Raw genomic sequence first — 23,591 nt, forward strand, 5'->3', positions numbered from 1 at the left:
GTGTGTGTGTGTGTGTGTGTGTGTGTGTGTGTGTGTGTGTGTGTGTGAGCCGATAGCCTATAGGGGAAAAATTGCTAAAACAAGGTACATGAAACTTTTCCTTACCATTCCCTTTGAGGGTGTCAGAAATAAACAATCATGTAAAAAAAACAAAAAAAAACCCAACTCACCAAGAGATAAGAGAGTTTCTGAGGCCACATTTCTGATTTCTTCAGTATCAGACTGACACAATGTCACCAGCATTTTAATGCTTTCAGTAGCCTACAAGGAGAAAATAGTTAAAATAGTGTTCTGACATTTATGTGTGGGATTACATGAGACTTAGCATTTCGTAGCTGGTAGCTGACTTTAAAAACCCAGGGCTTCCCAAACCTGGTTGAGTATCAAGATGACTTAGGGCGCCCTTGTAAAAGTACAGATTCCTGGGTGCCACTCCAGACACACTGTATTAGAACTTTCTGGGTCGGAGCCCAGGATTTGTACTTGTGGGAGTTCTGATGATCAGCTAAGTTCCTATTTCACAGGGGACTCCAGACGTAGAGAAGTGAAGTGACCAGCCTGCTTTTCCAAAATAGAATCCAATTCTCTTAGTTCTTTCTACTCTATCTCATTCCCTCCAAAACAGTTCTAATGTAAGAATTCCTAATTTTAGTCTATATACTAAAATAGAGGAGGGGAATAAAGATCAAGGATGGGAATTCTTCTATTTGTTTATTCCACAAACATTTACTGAGCACTCTGTGAACCAGGCAGTTCACAGGGTCTGGGAAACTCAAGCCAGGAACATGACATGGTCCTGGCCCTCAGGACTTTACAGTCTGGTGGAAAGACAGACCGTGAAACAAGTAAACTAATTATTATGATGAATGATAGGCTGAGTCAGGGTGGTAGGGCAGAACACGGCTGGGAAATGCAGCCTGGTCTGATCAGGGAAGTCTTCCTGGAGGAAGTGATATCTTAGAGGAGTTAGTCAAGTTTGGGCACATGGTAGGGGTGTGTGTGTGTGGGTGTGTGTGTGTATGTGTGTGTGTATGTGTGTGTCTGTGTGTATGTGTAGTGTTTGGGGGTGTGGAGAAGGAAATACATTCTAGGTAAGGGGAATAGCTTGTTACAGGGTCCAAATCGATGGGAGGCTTATAAGCCACATTAAAGATTTTGGACATCATTCTAAGATCATGGAAAGCCATGTAAGAGTTTTAAGAAGGAGTTGTCTTTTATTCTGAGCTTTCTAACTGCAGTGGAGAGGATGGACTGCAGGGAGGCAGAGACGAGTGGGAAGGTAGCTCGAATCCAGGTGAATAGAGTGAGGATAAAGAGTGGGGGAAGGGCGGGGTCACTGATGGCTCCTAGGTTTCTGGCCTGAGCTACTGAGAGACGGTTGTACAATCCACTAAGACACCAGAGGCTAGAGGTGGGGGTGAGATGGTGGAGTTTGAGGTGACTTCCTAGGGGAGAGACCTAAGAGCAAGCTGATCAGAGATGGGAAGGGAAGACCTGGACTGGAAATACGAGGAATTATTAGCATAGAGATGATGATGGAAAACGTAGGAGTTGATGTTTCCCCAGGGACGACTCATAAAGGGAGAAGAGGGCCCAGCAGGTGTCTCTACAAACACCAGTATTGAAGGCAGGTAGCCGAAAGAGAGCCTGCTATGAAATAAAATGCTCTTCCTGTCATTTTGAGGAGTCGACATTGGGTAACAGATTACAGTTCTCTTTTCTGGAAGAAACGTAGGCTTATGAAATGGTAGCTGCATGGGTAGACTATGGGTTATTCTAGCCCAGCAAGACAGTTGGGGGACCTGAAATTGGAGGGCCACTGGATTTGAGGACCTTGGCCTCTCAAGCTTGTTTTCATCTTGCTAATAGGAAAGAAAAATGTCAGCTGTTTGCCATCATTAATTAAAAAAAAATTTTTTCCCTGACAAGTTAACAAGAGTTGGTTGGTTGAGTCTGCACTGTTTTTCACATCATGCTGCATGGAGCCCCTTTCAGGAGCTGGGGGGCTGCAGATGGTTTAGAAAGAGGTCTTTTAGTCAGCACAAAGGATCCTATCCTCTAGGAGAAAAAGGTAAAGGAGAGGAATTGGTGCTCCCAGACTCTGGATAAGCTAGACTTTAAAACTGTAGCTTTTAAAAATTATTTATTTATTTATTTATTTATGGCTGCGTTGGGTCTTTGTTACTGTGCACGGGCTTTCTCTGGTTGCGGTGAGCGGGGGCTGCTCTTCGTTGAGGTGCGTGGGCTTCTCATTGTGCTGGTTTCTCTTGTTGAGGTGCATGGGCTCTAGGTGCGTGGGCTCAGTAGTTGTGGCACGTGGGCTCAGTAGTTGTGGCACGTGGGCTCAGTAGTTGTGGCGCACAGGCTTAGTTGCTCTGCGGCATGTGGGATCCTCCCGGACCAGGGCTCGAACCCGTGTCCCCCGGATTGGCAGGCTGATTCTTAACCACTGGGCCACCAGGGAAGTCCTAAAACTGTAGCTTTTATGGTAAGCTTCACAGCATGTAAATCCACAAAAACTGGTGCAGATCACTTATCCTCATGTCTTAATTTATGTTAACCCTGTATCAGAGCTATCATCACCGACCTGTCACTGTATATCAGGAGAGCACCCAAATACACAGCAACCACTGTGTGCTTTTTTTGGCCACCTCAAGGTAATTTTTTGACCAAGTAACAAGGAAGGCAAATTTTCCCAGAGCTGTTTTTCTTCACAGGTCATTAACTTTTTCTTTTGAGGTGTTAGTCCCTTCCTTCATGTTCCATCAGGCCTGCCAGTCCTTGCACCAACCCAAGAGTTCAGCAAATTTTAAGGTGTGGCCTTTTCATTCTTTTCTCAAGGATGATTAATCTTATATTTTGTGATTAAGGTCGGTCAAACATTAAATCTTGACTACTGAAAGCCAAGCTCTTTAATGTTGGCAATTCTCAGCCCTTTTTCCATTTACACCTCCCTCTGACACAATTAAGATTGATGAGCTGCTTAGTAAAAAAGAGTTCTCCAGGAAGGATTTGGGAGTTTATTGGCACACTGGATTTTAATACTTCTTTGCCAATTTTATTTGTTCCTGCTATTTTTTTGTACACAAGAAAAACTGATGAAATCAGCATGTCATCTCTTTTTTGGGATGGAAGATACTTTTCTAACAGGCAAACTGATTCCTGTGGGCTATTGAGAAATGGAATTGTTTTCTGAAACGTATCGACTTTAACAAAACTAAGTTACATTTAGATACTAAATTTGGGGTTGGTAGATGCAAACTATTACATTTAGAATGGATAAACAACAAGGTCCTACTGTATAGCCCAGGGAACTATATCCAATCTCCTGGGATAAACCATAACGGAAAAGAATATTTTAAAAAGAATGTATATGTGTATAAAACTGAGTCACTTTGCTGTACAGCAGAGATTGACACAACATTGTAAATCAACTCTACTTCAGTTAAAGAAAAAGACAAAAAGGACTCGCGAACTAATATACAGTGTAAAGGAGAGAAGAAATGCTGCTAAAGCAGGTACTTCCAAGTACAGCAAGAAAGCTGTTCTATGCACCTGGCTTAGTCTCAAAGCCAAAGTCAGCTCAAAGCTGACCTGCCAGGGGCTCTGAGGCTGAACCTTACCTTCAGGCTTTTCAGGGCCAGGCAAGCTCCCTTCTGGAGCCAGAGGTCAGTCTTTGTTAGGGCTTCACAGTAATAGAGCAGGGCCTGAAAAAGAAGAAAGGACGCTGTGAAGACACTTCGATTTGGTTGTAGTTTTAGGTGTATATATCATTTTTACTCCCTGAGATAAGCTACAGATAAAACAAGACATTTTGCACTTCCTTCAGAACAACAAAAAAATCCATTAAAATTCATGTTTATTAAAAGAGCTGTCTCTTTACTCAATTCATCATGCCTTCTATTCTATGACTGGAATCACATAATACATGGCCTCTCGTGTCTTGCTCTTTCAGTGGGGGTGATGGCATTCGGCCCATAGAAGAGAGTTTTGAGCAAATTCTACCAAAAGATCAGAACTTTGTAGGAAAGAACAATATGAAGTTCATGCTCTTGGGCCAAAATGGCATTAGAATGGAATATCTTCCTGTGAGTACATGTCACCACAGGCTAGCTTATGTAATGCCTTAGAAAAGTTAAGCAAACTCTTCTCAGAGTTCAACATCGACCTCCCCAAGGACAAGAAGGACCAAGTTTGATTTTCTTGAGCTGATCTGAAGGTTGACATGAATTGATTTTTAGAATGACTGTTCAAGTTGTAAAGGTCTCCCAGAGGACCGAGGCCCTTGCCTGTACTGGGCCCCAATGTGCTTGAATTGCAGATGTTTATTATACCTGGATGACTGTTGAATTAAAGCCGAGAGAGGTAAACTGTCTCTTCCCTAGCATCAGGAGTGATGGCTTTTCAAATTAAAAATATTCTAGCTGTTTGAGCCAGTAATTTGATGACTTAACCCCAAACTACTCATGAGAAATGCATGTGCGTGAACATACATACGTATGTTCATCATAATATTTTTCAGAGTTGGAAACTACACAAATGCTCATCAATACAGAATAAGAAAATAATGGGTTATTCATATACTGAGATGCCATTTATCCATCAAATAGAATGAAGTAGATCGATACGTTCTGCCATGGAAAGAAAATAACCACGATATATTACATTTAAAAAATCAGTTGCACAACAGAATAGTGTGATCTCGCTTAAGAAAAAAATAATTATCCATGTTAGCATGGATAAAATAGAAAAAATCTGAAGGAATGTACACTAAGTTATTAACAGTTTTCTCTGGGGGCTGGACCTACAGGTACTTAACTATTTTCAGTATTTTTGTAGTTTAAATCATGTTACATATTGCTAATAAGTGAAAGAAAATTATTTTTATAAAGGAAAAGATGACAAACTATTAATAGTAAATGGCATAAAGTTAAACAAGCTTCTGCCTCGATGTCCATCATTTCATGCCCTACCTTTTCCCTGAAATGCTCGTTTCTGGAGGCTGCTGCCAAGTAAAGCATCACAGCTTCACTAACTCCACTGTCATCCCCGGTTAAGAGCAGAGCCAGAGTCCTGAGTATTTCCTGCTGGGCCAGGAGGCTGCTGGGTGCAAGGTCACTCATGACCTGTAGCAGTTTTTCATCTCTCAGTGACTGCAGAGTCTGAACCATGGAAACTGGAGAGTGAGAAGAAAACAGAGGTCACCTTCTGACAGTAAAGGAACATGTTCATTAAAAATATAAATAAGACTCAAGGATGTACATAATAACAGACCCAAGGATATATGAAAATTAGCATATTAGAAAGGCAATGTTTCCAATTAGTGAGAAAAGGACAGATTATTCAAATAGCTATATCAAGGCAAATGAATCATATGAGAAAAAAGTAAAAGTGGATTTCTACCTCATAATGGCTACTATAATAACTTAGAGATGAATTAAACAGTCACATGTAAAAATAACAGTGAAGAAAATACAAGTAAACAGTTTCTACAGTGTTCTTTTTTTACTGTCTTTTTATTTTTAAAGTCTTCATTGAATTTGTTACAATATTGCTTCTGTTTTATGCTTTGGTTTTTTGGCTGTGAGGCATGTGGGATCTCAGCTCCCCAACCAGGGATCGAACCCGTACCCCCTGCACTGGAAGGTGAAGTCTTAACCACTGGACCACCAGGGAAGTCCCCAGCCCCCTGTATTTCAGTCATACTTGCCTGGCAAAACCCTGACCCTGAGTGACCCCTTACTCAGCCTTCTCTCTGTCTGCACTCAGGAAACTGGACCCTGATGGAAAAATTCAGTTGGTTGGAATATGGGGACAATATGATAAAAAATAGGATTCTGAGTTCCATTTGGACAAATTGACCATGCTCTATGTACTCTAATCCTTAACTAGGTATCCAGCATGGGCATCCATTAGCCACAAAAGCGTTAGGATAAGAGTGTATCTGGTCCGTGCAGATGAGAAAATATAACAAAATTCACATTCCATTAATAGAGCCACATCCTCTACACATGAACACATTTGTGAATGATTAAGATTTCTTTGCTTTAATTTCCCATTTCTCCTGTTGTGGTTGTTCTGGTAACTTCACTGTTTCATAAATAAACACTCTAGTAAAAAGCCTCCAGATAAGATTATGTATAACAGCTAAATAAGTAACAGAAAACAACCTAAACATTCAACAATAATCAAATATATTAGTATGCATCTAAATGCAGGGATATTATAAAACTAAAAAATGTTTCAAAGAATTAATAACATGGGATATAATGTCAAATCAAAAAACCAGGATATAATATTCTATAATGAGTAATCACAATTTTGAAATTTAAAACCAGCATACAATCAACTGAAAAACACGTTATATTTTAAAAATAGGAGAATAGGTGACTTGAATCTCTTCCTTCGTACTTCTCCTGTTTTCTAAAATTTTTTTTTTTTTTTGTATAATGAACGGCTTTTCTTTGTATAAAGAAAGGGGAAAAAAAGATAAGTAAAGGCTTAGAGTTCTTCCCATGGTCATTCTCCAGGGCTGTGTAACAGGAGGAAGGGGATGCGGTTTTAGGACCCCAGGGTCTCACTTTGTTATGCTCTTCATTTCTTTTTTTGCTTGTTTGTTTGTTTGTGGTACAGGGGCCTCTCACCGCTGCGGCCCCTCCCACCGCGGAGCACAGGCTCCGGAAGCGCAGGCTCAGCGGCCATGGCTCACGGGCCCAGCCGCTCTGCGGCATGTGGGATCTTCCTGGACCGGGGCACGAACCCGTGTCCCCTGCATTGGCAGGCGGACTCTCAACCAGTGCGCCACCAGGGAAGCCCTATGCTCTTCATTTCTTGATTCTAAATTTGTCACAATCTAAATCGATTTTCTAAAAAAAAAAAAAAATCAATTTTCTGAGTAAATTTCTATATTATTCAGTTTCCATCAGAGGCGTCTCCTGTCCAGGCTTGCCCTCTCTGGCACTCTGGACTAGTATGGCTATTCGGGGCTGGGGAGTGGGACCTAAGCACAGACTCCCGTGCTCAGGCTGGAGTGGCCCTGGGTGGAGGAAGATTTTCTTCTTCTCCCTGTGATGCCAATCACCGTGCCGAACATGGTGCTGCAGGGTTTAATGTTCTAGAAAGAGAAGGGCTGAGCCTGGGTTTGGGTCAGAGTCAAAAGTGTTTCTGCCACTAGCGCTGTGCCAACCTGTCTACTCCCAAGAACACACCTCACTCCCTCCCCTCCCCATCCCCTCCATTGCCCCATTGTCAAGCGTGGGTGGAGAAATAGAGCACAAACTTGGGAACCAGAAACCAGCCCCTTACGGCCTGGCTCCACTCCCAAAGAGGTTTTCACTCACTGCAGATACTGATTTTATTTCTTATGTTCGAAGGGCTACATGAGAAGGCAATAAGGAGCTTCACTGCCGCACCCCTGCGTTGGTTGCCTGTTCTCTTCAATCCCTGGATATGAAGCCTTAGATGTGGTTTTTCATCTTCTCCTCCTTTCCCTTCCCAATCTGTCACCCCACTGGTCTTCTTCTGAACCTCACTTCTGCTTAGTATTATGAAAGCGCCACCAAAAAGGGCAACATAAAATAGCACTGCCTGCGGGCTTGATCCCACAAGTGGCAAATACATTAATGCGGGAAAGAAATGACAGCAGTCTGAAATCATTTACCAGCTTCCTGTTACTGGCACACCCCTGCTGGATGACTGGGATGTGCTTAGCAAATCCCTGGTTCGTTGCCAAGGGGCTTACTAATGTGAAAGGTCTAGAAGTCATTTAAAAGGCGAACCTTAGCCCAGCTGTTGACTTGGGGAAAAAAAAATTACCACCACTAAAAACTATGACTAGAAAGATCAGGGATCATTCCAAACTGAGCCCCACACAGTGTGACCAAAGAACGTGTCCCACCTTGCTTGGCCAGCTGGTTCAGATAACTCTCTAGGTCACTCACACCATGGCTTGTAAAGTAACTGTAATACTGGAAGACAGTGATGACTTCGGAGGAGAGGCTGGAGGTAAGCAGGGGCTCGGCCCGGTCCAGGATCTGGGATACCAGTGTGCGAAACACTATTTGCAAGGGGAAGATGCGGAGCAGCTTTTAAGAAACATGATCAATCATTCATTCATTCACTCATTCATCTTTCTATTGTGGTACGTGACAGAGTGAAGTCTGTAAAGTGAAATCAGTGTACAGCCGGATGATTTTTGCATGTCTATACACCTGTATAGCTTGTCATCTGGATCAAGATACAGAACACTGCTAGGACTCCCTTAGGTTTTCTTGTGCCCCTTTCCAGTCTATAGTTACCCACCTATCCCCACCACGGGCAACTAATAATCGAACTTCTATCAATATATTAGCTTTATCTGTTCTTGAACTTCATATAAATGGAACTATATAGTATGGACTTTTTGTATCTAGCTCCATTTGCTCAAAAAATATCTGTGAGATTCATCCAAATTGTTGCTTGTAGCAGTAACTTATTCTTTTTGAAAACTGCTATGTAATACCCTATTGCATGACTACATTACAATGTATCCAAGTTCTTGTTGATGGGCATTTGACTTGTTTCTAATTTCTGGCTCTTGTGAATAAAGCTGCTATTAAAAAATGAGCATAAGCATGTATTTCTCTTGACACATTTAGGAGTGGAATTGCTGGATCACAGGGTAGGAGTATACATATTTAGTTTTCATAGACACTGCCGAACAGTTTTTCCCAAGTGGTTATACCATTTGACACTCCTGTATTGCTGACATTTTAATGAAAAAAGGATACGTACTTCAATAGCAACACAGACATATAGTCCTTTTCAAAGTCACTGCTGATATTCAGAATGAAAACATGTTCAGTGCCTTTCTTTTCTTCGATTTTACTAAGTAGATGATGTTTTCTCTGGAGGGTAAGCCCTTTCTCAGGGCTAGCTGTGGGGAAAGTGTTGAGGGAACCTCTCTAGCGCTCACTCTCAAAACAAACGACAGAAATGTTTCCCTTGCTCCTGCTGCCCTGTACCTGGGTCTGCAAGTCCGGGATAGTCTCTGTTGACAGTTCTGGCAAAGCTGGCTTCTAGCTGCTTAATCACTCTGTCCGCTGAGCTGTGGTAGACCCCAGCCGGGCTGCAGCACTTGGTCCAGAACGACAGCAAAGACAGCTTTTTGTGAAATTCCGGTATGGCTGGAATAGAAGAGCAACACCCCATCCCATGATACATGTTTTGAATGAAATAGATGAAGAGATGGACCTGGGTCAGGATGGGGAAGGCATCACCAAGGGCCTTCCTTTTTTTTTTAAAGACTGTTTTTTAATCAGAACTACAGGATTCCTCTGTCGTTGGCAGGTGTCCTGAGGGCAAAGAAGTTGAGATGAGGATCTCATCCAGGCTGGGCGGCAAAGGAAATGCAGCAAAAGCAAAGCTGTTTGCTTTAGGTGATAGAAAACAGCAGGTCTACCCTTGGGAGAAGGTCCAATCATCTCATCTCCTATAACTTAACAGCAAAAAACGTACAGGATCAGAGACTCAAACCTCAGGAGACTTTTCCGCAGGGGTGTGCAACAGAGCAGAGGATGACTGAAGGAGTTTTTTCACCCTGCCCAGGCGGCTCTCTGACTGAAATGATTGAAGAGCCATATGCCACGGTCAGCATTTCACTCACGTGGCTGTGACCATGCAGAGGGGCCTGGGGGAGGAACGGACAGGAGTCTGAATGTCCTGCCCCTTTTCACATCTCTCAGAGACCTGCCAAGGTCACCTGCTCCTGGGAGGACCGGAAGCAGGAGGCAGAAATGTATAGAAAGAACCTACAAGGTGTTTTAAGCTTAATCGGAGGTAATCCAGGAGATCCTAGTTTTCCACTATTTCCACAGACTATCTGATGTGAAAAACGATACAGATTCTTGCCTTTAGGAAACAGCCCTGTAGCCAGACCACACAGATTCAAGGGCATCTTTCCTGGGTCAAGTTCTCTACCTAAAGCTCTCTGAACCAGGGACGCTCCTGAAGGCCTTTGACTTCCCGTTCTTCTACCTTTCCCAGTAGGGTTTGAGAGCACCTTGCCTTGACAGCTAACCACCATGGGAGCTGTCTCAGCCAGCTCTGTGGTGCAAGCACAATCCTGATTACCTGTCCCAAATGGAACCACACCAGGAGAACAAGTCTGTGAAACCACCTGGGAGGTGGATGCTGGTTCTGTGCATACACTAGCGTCTGCCTTCTGGGGGTGGACGCCCCGCTAGAAAAAGCTAGGCGTCTGCTGCTTCGACTCCGAAGGCTGAAGCATGGTGTTAATTACGACCACACTCGTGTGGAGACCTTCCTCTACAGCCCAAGAGCGCTTCTCTGCCATCCTAACAAAGCCATGAATAGATGCAGGCAGGGGAGGGGGCTCGTGGGGTCATCATTTACAAGAATGGCAGCGTAACTGCAGGCGCTCACCTTCGATGACAGAACTGATGCTTCCTATGTTCTCATCACTGACGGCCGAGAGCTTCTCCATCACTTGGATTTGCCTAGAAAGCTTCTCTAAGAGGTTTCTGGCCACAAATGGGGTTTTGCTTGAGAAAACAATTTGCTGATAAAACAAACAAAACCACTGTGTCAATTACGTTGTTGTCAACAGAGCTTTCCCCACTCAATCTTGTCCTTCTGAATGAAGTGGGGATTTTTTTTTTTTTTGCAGTACACGGGCCTCTTACTGTTGTGGTCTCTCCCGTTGCGAGCACAGGCTCCCGACGCGCACGCTCAGCAGCCATGGCTCACGGGCCCAGCCGCTCCACGGCATGTGGGATCTTCCCGGACTGGGGCACGAACCCGTGTCCCCTGCATCGGCAGGCGGACTCTCAACCACTGCGCCACCAGGGAAGCCCATGTGGGGATGTTAAACTCATACACATTTCTCTTCCAGTTTGAAAATGTTCCTCATTTCAGGCTGGTTACAACATCTGCTGAAATCAGACATGTTTTTGTTGCTTTCAACTTTTTTCATGCCTGTGTAAATTCCTGAATTTTCTCAGTAGTAGGGTTGCAAGGTTATTATAAAGTTACCTTTCTTGTATGTACTGTCAATCTAAAACTCCTCTCTGAAACTTGAAGGGCATATTTAGGTTGCCCTCCGGTATGGAAACAGAAAAAAGATTTTTTTTTTACAAGCGTAGTAATTTTTCACAGCCTGATTTATTTCCTTGTCTTCAAGCTGAAAATTAAGAGCGTGCTGTAGTGTAGAATAATCCTAATTACAATCAAAGCTATCTCACTATAGTTAACAAGTTCTTACTATGTACCAGGCACTGCTCTGAGCCTTATACATGTATTAGTTTGTGTTATTTTGCACAACAATCCAATGAGGTGGGAACTTTTGATTTTCCATTTTACTGATGAGGAAACTGAGGTACAGAGAGGTCAAGTAACGTGCTCAAGGGCACATAAATAGCAAGTGATTTCACTTGTGTGCAGATCACAAGAATAAGGAAGGGCTTGAGAGGGGAAAGGACAGAAGTCAGTCGCTGCCTGAAGGTTCTAGTCCTTTCTGTGTCTCTCAGAAACCTGTCCCCTTCACTTGGTAGGCATGGCTGCAGGATGCAGACCTGTACCACCATTCTGTATGGTCTAAAGCATTTGGACTCTAAGGCAAAGAGAATTTTTCAAATTCAAAAGTCAAGTGCAGCAATTATGTACTAATGCCTTTCATGTAAATAAATACAGTAGAACCTAGGGGTGAAACAGGAATAAAGACACGGACTTACTAGAGAATGGACTTGAGGCTATGGGGAGGGGGAAGGGTAAACGGTGACAAAGCGATAAAGAGGCATGGACATATATACACTACTAAATGTAAGGTAGATAGCTAGTGGGAAGCAGCCGCATAGCACAGGGAGATCAGCTTGGTGCTTTGTGACCGCCTGGAGGGGTGGGATAGGGAGGGTGGGAGGGAGGGAGACACAAGCGGGAAGAGATATGGGAATATATGTATATATATAACTGATTCATTTTGTTGTGAAGCTGAAACTAACATACCATTGTAAAGCAATTATACTCCAATAAAGATGTAAAAAAAAAATAAATAAATACAGTAGAAAATAACTGCTTTATTTTAAACATAATTATAGCTATTATGATTTTTATGGACTGCCCATTTTTATCTCTTTGCAATTATATACCAAATGAATAAGTAAATTACTGAATCAGGAGCGGGTGTGAATTGGAAATCAAGCTTCTAACCCTTACTGTTTTATTCTATATCTTTATGTCTACCTCTTTTATTTTTCTTTTGTTTTTCTTTCTTTCTTTATTTTTATTGGGGTATAGTTGTTTTACAATGTTGTGTTTGTTTCTACTGTACAGTGGAGTTCCCTGTGCTATACAGCAGGTTCTCATTAGTTATCTATTTTATACATGTTAGTGTATATATGTCATTCCCAATCTCCTAATTCATCCCACCCCTCCTTTCCCCACTTGGTGTCCATACGTTTGTTCTCTACATCTGTGTCTCTAGTTCTGCCTTGCAAACCGGTTCATCTGTACCATTTTTCTGGACTCCACATGTAGGCGTTAATATACGATATTTATTTTTCTCTTTCTGACTTACTTCACTCTGTATGACCATCTCTAGGTCCATCCACGTCTCTACAAATTCTTTTCCTTTTTTTAAATTTTAAAGATCTAAATGGCTTTACTAAACGATTCATGGATTGGGCAGTATCTCATGTACCATGTAGAGAGGAACTCCCCTCTTGTTTTTCTAGTGTTGATTTTCTCCACAGAAGAGTTGAAGTGTTATAACCAAGGTCTTATTATCGAGAGAAACACTGCACTGACTACTGCATGCCAATTATTCTTTGAGAGAAAACATCCATCCCTTCATGGAAGAGAATTCTCCCATGCCTCACAAAGTAATGACTTTACGTCTAAAAGGTGAATGGGGAGTTTGCTCAGCACAGTCTCGGCCTCACCAAGGACAAAGCACCGTGAAAACCATCTCATTCCAGTGCTTGGTGAATAGAGGATAGCTATAAGTCAATGACAATCCTTGTCCATTTTGGTCAGAAAAAAAAAAAAATTGCACCTTCTGCCAGATTGGTTGTCAGCACCTGGCCTGTAAATTCAACGCTCAACAGAAGAGATCTGCTGGGGTGTTGGCCAACCTAGTGCAAGAGTCATAACTGCCAACCAGTTTCCCAGAGCACGTGAGGTGTCTGAGGCTGCTTTGAGGGTCTACATTCGTGGAGGAGAAGCAGATTCTTCTACATCTCATCACAATTGTGTTACTAAAAAAGCAACATTAACCCACTCCTGGCCTCCCTGGGGTCCTTCCTCCTCATCCTGCCTCTGGTCTCCCAGTTGGCCATGTGCTCTTAAAAGCACAATTCCTCCTCTTCTGGCCTGGCCCATCCCCCGGAAACCATTATACATTTGCTTTCACATTCTTTTCCTGTTCCCCACACATCCAAGCAAGTGGGAGAAGAACAAGATTGGGAGAAGACAAGCCACCAGGTGAGGAGGAAGCATTCAAGTACCGATAGCTGCTTGGGGAAAATGCTTTGTTCAAGACAGCAGAAACTCTCCCTGCAACAAAAGAATGGCAGAATAGTTGCTCTGCTGTCGCAAAATCTTAAGTGATAAACAGCCTGAAATGAGAAGAAAAGTGAGCCCCAGGGTGTCGCAGAATGAAAGCGAACTGGTGAGGAGGATAATACCTGTACAATGTTCTTTCTTGCTGCTAATAAGTACTTATTCAAGATCTGGGAAACTGTGGTTATGTTCTGGAGCATTTTGCCTTTAGCTGTCCAGGTGGTAGAAAACTAGCTCGTGTGATGGGTTCATATTAACATATGTTCAATAATACTGGCTTTCAAAGTCCATTTGTAGATGGCGGAATGCAAATTCCTTATCTAAAAAAAAAATCACACTACTCTCACCTACTATCAAATGATTTGAAAGCAAGAGCACATTATATGTCACCTACTACCTGTTAAAGTCTGGAGATCTAGGTTTTAAGATAGAAAACTCAGGGTTGAGGGAGCACGGCCATGCCTTTCAGAGTTTCTGAGTTGGGTCAAATCAAAGCAGGATGGCTCTATTCCTGAGTTCTCATTTTCCTGGGAAAACTCAAAAAAGCAAGCACACATCCATTGTTGGTGCATCAAAAACCTGGGCTCTAAAAACCCAGTGCCGTCACCAGTCCTACCTGGACGAGTTGGGTGCAGTACTGGAGGTGCCTGATGATGCTGAGGTCCAGGCTTTCATTTCCCGTGGTCAGTGGGAGAGGGCTTCCTGCCACACTAGTCCCGACTCCCGTGTCCTCAGTCAGGGCTTCGCTGAGGTGCCCCCTGGCTTCCGGGTGTACTGATCTGTAACTGTTGAAGCAGGAAGGTGAGCGAAATGTTAGCTGGTTCTTTCTGCATGGAAATCACAGGTCAACTCAATCACAGCACCCACTGAAAAGAGTCTTGCGCTCGCCTATCTTGAAAAATAGAGATACCTTTCAAAAACTATTTTATAACTAAGCCTGGTCACCGATTTGCCTAATATGAAAAAGATCCTGCAGACAGACTGTTTCCAGAGTTCTCCGTTTGCTTCTCAAGCACAACGAACCATCTGTACAGTTGGCTCACCAAGAAGGCTTTTGAAATGTGCCCTCGTTTCGCGGCGCTTTCCTGCTCTGTTGACGGAGTGGTTTGCCAGATTTTCTGGGATTAAACTGTCCTGTGAACCTGTGGCTTCCCAAGAGCAATACCATTAAGAAATAATCAGTCAAGGCTTTTTCCTGGGCTTAAATCAATTGTGACTTGAAGAAAAGGAGAAAGGAAAGCTGTTAGGAAGAAACATGATGTTCTACTCCAGACAAAAGCTAAAAGGGGCATTTGTATCGCTTAGTTCTGCCTCACGGGCTTTGTGTAAAGCCCACCGTTGAACTGTCTAAAGTTGTATCATGCTGGGCACTTACATTTAAAAAGAAATCTGTTGCACCTATTATTTAATTTTATTCTTAATATGAATCTGTGCAGGAGGGCGAGGGGGAGCGAAGAGTCTCACTTCACACATGGAAGGAATGACCAGCAGAGGTGTTAACCAGAGCGTCCTTGTTCACACAGCTAGGCGGTTTTTGGCTTCTAGTTTCATGCTCCCCAGTCTCCACAATTTAAAAAGATAATGCACCAGAGTTTAGAGGCGTTGAGTGCCTTACTCTGATTCACATTTGCCTCCAAGGGGAAAACATTCAGCTTGTGTCCTGGTAGTCAGCACATGTTTAAAACACACACACAATTTCCACAATTTTCCATAATACCTCTGATGACATACGGTAAGACTGATCAAATTAGACATATTTAATAGCAATGTTCTGTAAAATTTACAAAGGCTATGATGTTTTTAAAATGCTTCTTGGGGCTTCCCTGGTGGCACAGTGGTTGAGAGTCCGCCTGCCGATGCAGGGGACACGGGTTCGTGCCCCGGTCCGGGAAGATCCCACATGCCGTGGAGCGGCTGGGCCCGTGAGCCATGGCCACTGAGCCTGCATGTCTGGAGCCTGTGCTCCACAATGGGAGAGGCCACAACAGTGAGAGGCCCGCGTACCGACCGCAAAAAAAAAAAAAAGTTAAAATGCTTCTTATAGCAAGAAGAAAAAAAGTTTAATCTGACCTTGATCCATCATCTAATAGCTTAAGCTAACAAGTATACAGGAAGATGTTTGGTTTAAGAAGCATTTCACAAATTCAACCAAGTTAGAAAAATCTCACTGTACAATGTAGAAGGATAATTTAAACATGACATTCATTTCATAAATTTTCTTTGCTATGCCCCCAGTTTGCTCAAAGGATAAATTCTATTTCTCACTTTTTCTTTTCCTCGTTTCACTTTGGCAGAAGAAACCCTCCAGAAACAACAAAACTCCAAAATATTAACACCACCCACAGAGAGGTTTGCGAAGGTTGAACAGCCATAGCTTGTTGTAACTTGAAAATCAGTGTATATAACACGTCAAAAGAAAAGATGGATGGAAACCCACCCTTTCCTTTGGGAAAGTGTTTGTGTTTTTGTTTTTTTTGCAGTCATTGATGGAGCTGAGTATGTTCACTGTGCTTACAGAATGGACCCCAGGCTCTAGCTCTAAACACATGGTTTGGTACAAGAAAGCCCAATGGAGAAAGAAGCTGACAACATTTCACCTTTATCCTCCCTTCCCACTGCTCTGTCCCATCCCCATCCTAGAGAAGGCCACATTCCAGCTGGAGGCCTGCAGATCCAGTGGCAGTTATCAGTTATCAGTCACCTCTTCTTACGCTCTAAGGAAAACATGGACCACGGGGCTTAAACCTGGCTTTGATATAGGCACTGATGAGCTTAATCTACTGCAAAGACCCAATGGCCAAAAGGAACGGAGAGATAAGGGGTGGGAAAAGCAAAGTCTAACAAAATGAAGAAATTAGAAATACGATGCAAAGCAAGGAGAACCAGGTCCAAACTGATGATCCAGTAAGAGTTCTCCAGAAACATGGTATACCTACTTAATTTGCAATTAATTACATTGGGGACAAGTTGTAGACACTGAAACCTACAAGATGTATGTGTATACACGTAAATATACACACACACTCATACAAAAATCTCCCCTTCATTTATAAGGAAGAAAATCAATTTAATTTTCCTTAAACAACACCAAAAGAGGTGAATGATATTTAAAAGTTGTACTTAACAATGAAAAGGAACTGTAAGCCAATTCATGTATGGGGGTTTTATCTTCCTGGAGATGTGTATCAGGTCCCGTTCGGTAGCTACAAAGAACTGCTGTACCAGCTACGACAGTAGAAATAGAAGCAGATGCTAACTTCAGACTTACCTATTTTTCTCAGTCTCAGTGTCTGAAAATACTGAGTCAGCACCTCCTCCAACGTTACAAACCTCATCACCATCCTCCTCCTCCTCGTCAAAATCAGAGGTGTTCAGAAAATCAAAGCTTTCTAAAGCACTTTCAACTGTAAGACTTAAACTGGAAGACCTGCTTCGGCTTACTGCTGGCTTGCACTGCAAAGGTAGAAGGTACCAAGGAGAATATCAACATATTCGGAAAGAGAAACACAACAAAGACACCCAGTGGGAGATGTGACACTTTTCTTTTTTTTCAAGCTTTTATTTTTTTTTTTGTTGGCAGTAAAAAATTCATTTAAAGTCGTCTTATTAAAAGAAAGTACAACCGTGGATAAAATGACACAATATCTGGGATTTGTTCCAAAACAATCCAGAGGGAAGGAAGCAGGCAGAAGAACAGACACAAGACTGGCTGTGAATTGAGCACTGTGGAGGCTGGGGGATGGGCACATCAGGGTCCATCATCTGATTCTTTCTACTTCTGTTTGAAATTTTTTAAATAAACAGTTTAAAAAATATTACAATCAGAAGGCTTTGGGAAATAGAACTGCTATACTCTCTCCACCTCGTGCTCAACCCCAAATAAAATGCAACTGGCAGATATATCTAAGGAGTCACAGTCAATGCCAACTACTAACCAATCTCTAATTCCAAGTGGCAACATGTTCAGTGCCCTGAGACAGGGGTGAGCTACCTAAGGCACCTGTTCTAAAGGATTCACAAAACAAATCCCAGAAATAGAAAACTACTCGAAGTCACTTAATCCACACTCCCTAGGTAAGTACACTTAAATATTAATTTTACGGGGCTTCCCTGGTGGCACAGTGGTTGAGAGTCCGCCTGCCGATGCAGGGGACACGGGTTCGTGCCCCGGTCCGGGAAGATCCCACATGCCGCGGAGCGGCTGAGCCCGTGAGCCATGGCCGCTGAGCCTGAGCGTCCGGAGCCTGTGCTCCGCAACGGGAGAGACTACAACAGTGAGAGGCCCGCGTACCGCACAAAAAAAAAAAAAAAAAAAAATTAATTTTACATTCACAGCATGTAATTTTTCTTTGAGCACTGAGGAGAAAATAAATGGCATGGGCACGACAAGGAGTAGCTGTGCTTCCTCTACAGCTCTTTGAAGGAACAAGTTCCATTTCTTCCCTGACTGGGCCCTGGAATTATGTGAGCAAACCCATTCTATGGTGTGGAGAATTCTACATTGCTGGATATTAAGCAGAAACATTACAGACAGGGTAATGCCAGTTGCTGTGGGCACAGAGATGGAGAGAAGTTCTTCCAAATAGTCAAGAGGATGCTGGGGGTTACTGAATGGGACAAATTCTGCAAGTAAGAAGAACGAAATGTTCTCCATCCAGTTAGGTGGCACTTCCTGCTGACTTCATTACACAAGGTCGGAAGGGCCTTGCAGGGATCTGAGTCTCTGACACTCAAGACAAAGCATATAGGAAACCGTCTTTCAGTCTTTTAAATCAGAGTTGTTTCATTCGCCCTCAGTGATCTCCGTCCAAGAGGCAGCATCATTTAGTTTCTGATCCTCAAGGTGTTTAGCATCCTAGGAATGTGAAGGAGGGAAAAAAGAGAAAGCTTTGTCCAGCGGATGCTTTAATCCTGGCTGGAGACAAAGCCACTTGCCCCAGACCTCAACTCTAATGCCGTTTTCCCTCTCAGAGAGAGAGGAGGAGCCAGTCCCGACTTGACCCACTTCTAGGGTCTTCTTCCCTAAGCTAGATTGCAGAACCTGATCTTGCACAGTATGGATGTGTTTAAATACTGATCAAAATAAAGAAAGAGGCAGTTAAGGATTTTAGTAGCGGGATAGTTTTGGAACAACTGCAGATTGAAATAATACTCTGGAAAGAAACCTATAGCCGCCAGGTTTTTATAAGACTAACAGATGACTTGCTGAGCGCTTCTTGGTGTACTGAGCTACTGACCAGCGCCCTAGATGCCTGGAAATGGGGGCATCTAGACATCTGAGGCATTTACTTTAGGTGGATCAATTGCGTCTTAGCTCTTTACATTTAACAACTTTTTCCCCAGTAAGCGAAAGCTGGTCAGCTGTGCTGACATGAGCTTGTTGAGGGGATAAACGATGTTTTCACTGCAGTGCTGGACAAACAGCCTCCATGCGTGAGCCCTGAGCAGATGCTTCTGAGTTATGTTTTACAGGAAGCAGATTCAGAATGCCCATCCCTATTGCTCGGAGGCTACACCTACAGCTGAATCAATCTGTCATGAGCATTAGAGGATGTGGGGAGTCAGAGCATGGATTATTATCTGCCCTGGGCAGACATCCCCTCCAGACCTAGGTCAGCGTGACCGAGACTGTGAGAAAAGCCTTGGGAAGGTTGTTCCAGGTGCCACAGGGAAGGCCACATCTTAAAACCGTCACGCCAAGGGATGCAACAGCCTGCTGTGGGTTGACTTGCCCCTGACACTGTATTTTCAAGCTTATTTTATAGAACACGTTCCCAAAGAACTGCTCTTTCAAGAGAAAAGATCCAAGTTCTCTTCTCTGTGGCACTATAAATCAGAGTGGCAAAGCAAAGAATACAAGAAGTGGCAGTGGGATTCGGAACAAAAATTCCAGTTCTGTCTTCTTGTGCCTTGTTTTTAAAAATTTCATCTGTATGCCAAGTGGAGACAGATACATTCTGGGGTAGCATTAACGATCTCATTGCTAGGACCTCCTGCCTAAGAGGAAATCACCCGCTCACTCCTATCTTCCCATGTCTATCCTGAGCGGTCTGATTAGGAACAGGAGAGGGGAAGGTAACTCTGGTGGAGTCAGGGTTCTCTGGCTTCTCGATTATTCGTGGGTGATTATCTGGGGTTTCGACTCACCAATTTGGGCCAATTGCAGAGAAGGGAATCCTCCAGGAGGTGGTGCCCTGGGCAGGGGAGAGATGCCCGTGGCTCTCACATCTGTACTGCCTAACTCTGTCTTCAACCATGGGAGGGCTTTCCTGCTTCCCTGATACTCAGAGAGGTACCCTCTCCAGGAGCATCTCAATGAGATTATGATGCCCAAAAGGCCACCATTTCACATTTGGAATCTGAATGATGAACTTAGGGACTGAGGGAATTTAGACGCTCTCCAGAGCTGTTAATTTAACTCCTAATCATTTTCCTTAAGTTGATCAGTTGTCAGGAAAATAAATATACGCTACTAGTATTAAAAATCAGTGCCATTTACGTAATAATTATCTACTGATCCTGTGATGGGGCAGGATAAAAAAAAAAAAAAGATAGGCTATTTTAAATAGAATGTTGGCTGAAGATACCTGTCTCCAGACCTAAGCCAATTTCCCTAAAAATGTACTTACTTTTAGAATGTCATCCAAGTGCATGACTTCTTGGTTCAGATCCTGAAACTCTTTATACTGCTCTTTATGTGGTTCTAATGCAAAGAAAAGCCCATTAAAGGCATCCTCTAAGCTTCCATCTAGGAAGGATCGACAGCCTTCGGACTCTCCACTGACAGAGCCCTCAAAGAGCAGCCTCTCGGTGGCCGCCGGCACCTCTGACGAGGTGAGCCTCTTGACCAGCTGCTTCGTGATGTTTCCTTCAAAAGTGTCCAGTTCCACGGGCTTGAGTTCAGAGGCCTCGTCAGACTCTTGCAGAAGGGCCTCTGCGACACCCTTCTCCAGGAATAGGCGCTCCGTCCGGGCACCTGCGGATGCTCTGCAGGCCTCGGGTTTCCCGAGCCCCTCGGTCTCTTCCTCCCTGTGGGGCCTGGGCTCTGAGCCTTCTTCTCCCAAGGAGCTCTTGGAAGAGGCCGAGCTGGAGTCATCCAGGCCCTCGTTCTGGGAGGAGGGGCTGTCGCGGTTCAGCTCTGCGGGGGTGATGGTGATTTCTGGATTTGTCGAGCACGTGCTGGGGAGAGGGCGGCCTGGGCTGTGGGAGAGGGCGCAGTCCCCATTGGGCAGGTCACTGAAGCTGAGGGACAGTGGCATTTTCTCCCCAGCTGCCTTCCCATTTTCAAGGACGTCATCAGGTAGATTCGACTGCAGATAAAAGGCAAATCATTACGATTTTAAATACAAGGGATGCGTTTGGCATGGTTCATTTCCAGACAAAATGTAAGACAATTAAAATTTTAAAAACAGACCTTTCACGATATTAACATTGTATTGTTGATTTTGTGTGTGTGCGTGCGCGCACATGCGTGGCAAAAGAAAACAAGCCTTTAAAAACTCTATTACCATTGTTGAATCTCGGTGAAAGTTCATTGCACTATTCTCAGGTTTGACATTTTTCAAAAGAAGAGGCTGGAGGCAGGGGAGTGGTGCTTGTTTCCCAAATCCCAGGATCTCACAATATTTGGCAGCCATAGTTAAGAATAGCACCACTGTTTTTTTTGTTTTGATTTGTTTTTTTTGTTTTTTGGCATCGATCTTAAAAGATTTTACAACATTCTTGCTATTTCACTCAAAAGATGTGATGCTTTGTTCTGCTTCAGTTCTCATAAAATTATTTTTTGAAAAACTCTACCCACAAATCCCAAGCCCTGGAAAAAGTTTTATTAATTCAGTAACCACGCCACAAACAATTCAAGACCAGAAATACGTGCGCAGTGCTTCTATAAAAAGAGGAGAAAAAGACTGATAAACTGAACAACTATCTTCCAGGGCTGCAAAGCCCAGAGCTCCCAGGGTGTCTAGAAGTCCCAAGTGCTCTGTCAGGCAGCCCCAGGCTCTGTGATCCGTGAAGCAGAACTCAGAAGACAGAGGTCAGAAATATCCAGGTAACCAAGGTAATTTGTTTATGCAGGCGTTAAAGCAATTTCTAAGTCACCTTTCCTGACACAGTGGTCTTGGCAAAGTGCTAAATGTTGCTCTGTGGGAAAAGTTTTTTAGTTATTTGAGATCAACTCCTTCAAAATGAATACTCTCTCTTGGATTCCAGAATTGATTGTTTAAGTAAAAGTAAGTACCTATTTTAATTATACATAAAACAATGAGGGAACTCCCTGGCAGTCCAGTGGTTAGGACTCCGCACTTCCACTGCAGGGGGCGTGGGCTCCACGATCCCTGGTGGGGGAACTGAGATCCCATATGCCGTGTGGTGCGGCCAAAAAAAAATAATAGGGCTTCCCTGGTGGCGCAGTGGTTGAGAGTCCACCTGCCGATGCAGGAGACGTGGGTTCGCGCCCCGGTCCAGGAAGATCCCACATGCTGCGGAGCGGCTGGGCCCATGAGCCACGGCCGCTGAGCCTGCGCGTCCGGAGACTGGGCTCCGCAACGGGAGAGGCCACAACAGTGAGAGGCCCGTGTACCGCAAAAAAACAAACAAACAAACAAATAAATAAATAAAACAATGAATGATCACGATAGTGCTGGGAATTAGCCCAGGAAACAAAAATGTTACAGCAAGTGAAATGAGGAGCAGACAGAAAGAGGCTCCCCATCCTCCTCCAGCAGCGTCCATGGTCCCATCACTGCTGGATCTGGGCCACCAGCTCCCAATACATGCAGTTTCAACTCAAACTCTCCATTCTCATCTGGTTGGAAGGTTTTTTACTTTAACCACAGCATGAGTAAAAGGATGTCACTGGGGCACTCAAGTAACCTCTGCAGGCTCAGTTTCTTTGCTTCGAAAAGTGAGAATGTTTTCCTGGATTAGTGATCATTGAACTGTGCTCCAGAGTCCCAGTGCGGGGTGGGGGGGGGGGGAGGGGGGGGGGGAGTTCCAGGGCCCGTCCTCGGGAGGGGACGGGGAGGGGTTGGGTCCCCGTGCGACTCACTATTTCCAGCCTCCTTTACTTCAGTTTCCTTCCTCCTGTATCTGTACCCCCCTTTTCCCCCCAAACACGTTTTATGCCTCCAGGACAGACAAAAAAGGAAGCTTCTGGGGAGGGATGGGGGAAGGCTAAGTCCTGCTCCCTGCACTTCCTCCGTGGGGTCCCCTGGGGATCTCACAGAAGCCCTGGGTCCTCTGAACGTTCCTGCCCAGCCTCAGCTCATCTTCAGAGCACACATTCCGAGCAGCTCTGAGGGAGGCGGGAGGCGCTGGCTAAGTAAGGAGCGGGACTGGTTGTCACGATTCTTATTTAAATTCCAAACTCCTCTTCAGCCACTTCTATCAAGTCTCACATTCCCAAACCCAATTTGCATGTACTTAAGTGGGAAATATCCAGTTAGACTGAGATGCCCTGCTGAAGGGGACGTACAGCCTGCCAAGAGCGCGAGCCTATAAACGGGCACACGCGGAAGGCGTGCTGTAACTGAGGGGTGATGTAGGGATGCTGCAGGGTGGTAGGAGCCCCGGCAGGGGACGGGGGTGGTGCTCAGGAGAGAGAGTGTCTGGAACTCAGCCCTGGAAAATGCGGAGAAGAAGGGCAGAAGGAGGAGGAAGTGCGTCCTAGAAGGAACAACAGGCTGTGGGAGCTCTTGAGAGGGAGGGTGCATTTGGAGGACAGTGATGGGGGTTGGGGTCGGCGGGGGGCAGTCCGGCAGAGAATGAAGGCTGGAGAGAGGAGAGGTGGGCCTGGAAGACTGGGCCGGAATGGAACGGCTGCTCCGAGGAGTTTGCGTTTATCCAAAAGGCTATAGGAAGCCATCACATTCTTTTCTAATCTTGCTCTTGTTTACATGATGCAATTCAAACCTCTACTAACCATCTCTACACCCTCCAGCTTGCAGCGTATGAGCATCGATATACACATGACATTGACAGTTACTGCATCAGCTCTACTCTTCTCTGGCACGTGCATAACTTTCCCATTTTCCGTG

The 23,591-nt window shown here is 44.2% G+C and overlaps 1 protein-coding gene across 9 annotated transcripts in view; it reads right to left on the reverse strand.

Annotated features, from left to right (window-relative positions):
- The window catches only part of RIPOR2 (RHO family interacting cell polarization regulator 2), a 211,109-nt gene that overhangs the window by 5,134 nt on the left and 182,384 nt on the right, over nucleotides 1–23,591 (reverse strand). For 6 of the 9 annotated variants that reach the window (XM_027128519.1, XM_027128512.1, XM_027128513.1 and 3 more), the window contains 9 exons: nucleotides 20,184–20,864; nucleotides 16,823–17,007; nucleotides 14,171–14,339; nucleotides 10,423–10,558; nucleotides 9,003–9,164; nucleotides 7,898–8,056; nucleotides 4,974–5,176; nucleotides 3,624–3,707; nucleotides 171–261 (listed from right to left, as the gene is read on the reverse strand). In XM_027128519.1, the coding sequence (XP_026984320.1) occupies nucleotides 171–261; nucleotides 3,624–3,707; nucleotides 4,974–5,176; nucleotides 7,898–8,056; nucleotides 9,003–9,164; nucleotides 10,423–10,558; nucleotides 14,171–14,339; nucleotides 16,823–17,007; nucleotides 20,184–20,864 (1,870 nt within the window). Of the gene's footprint in view, nucleotides 1–170; nucleotides 262–3,623; nucleotides 3,708–4,973; nucleotides 5,177–7,897; nucleotides 8,057–9,002; nucleotides 9,165–9,190; nucleotides 9,668–10,422; nucleotides 10,559–14,170; nucleotides 14,340–16,822; nucleotides 17,008–17,891; nucleotides 18,410–20,183; nucleotides 20,865–23,591 lie in introns of those variants that run through there. The other 3 variants (XM_027128517.1, XM_027128516.1, XM_027128515.1) reach the window with 2 other exon arrangements.

This window comes from Aethalodelphis obliquidens, unplaced genomic scaffold, assembly GCF_003676395.1.
Source record: "Aethalodelphis obliquidens isolate GAN/ISIS:26980383/991018 unplaced genomic scaffold, ASM367639v1 scaffold34, whole genome shotgun sequence".
Lineage (NCBI taxonomy): Eukaryota > Metazoa > Chordata > Mammalia > Artiodactyla > Delphinidae > Aethalodelphis > Aethalodelphis obliquidens.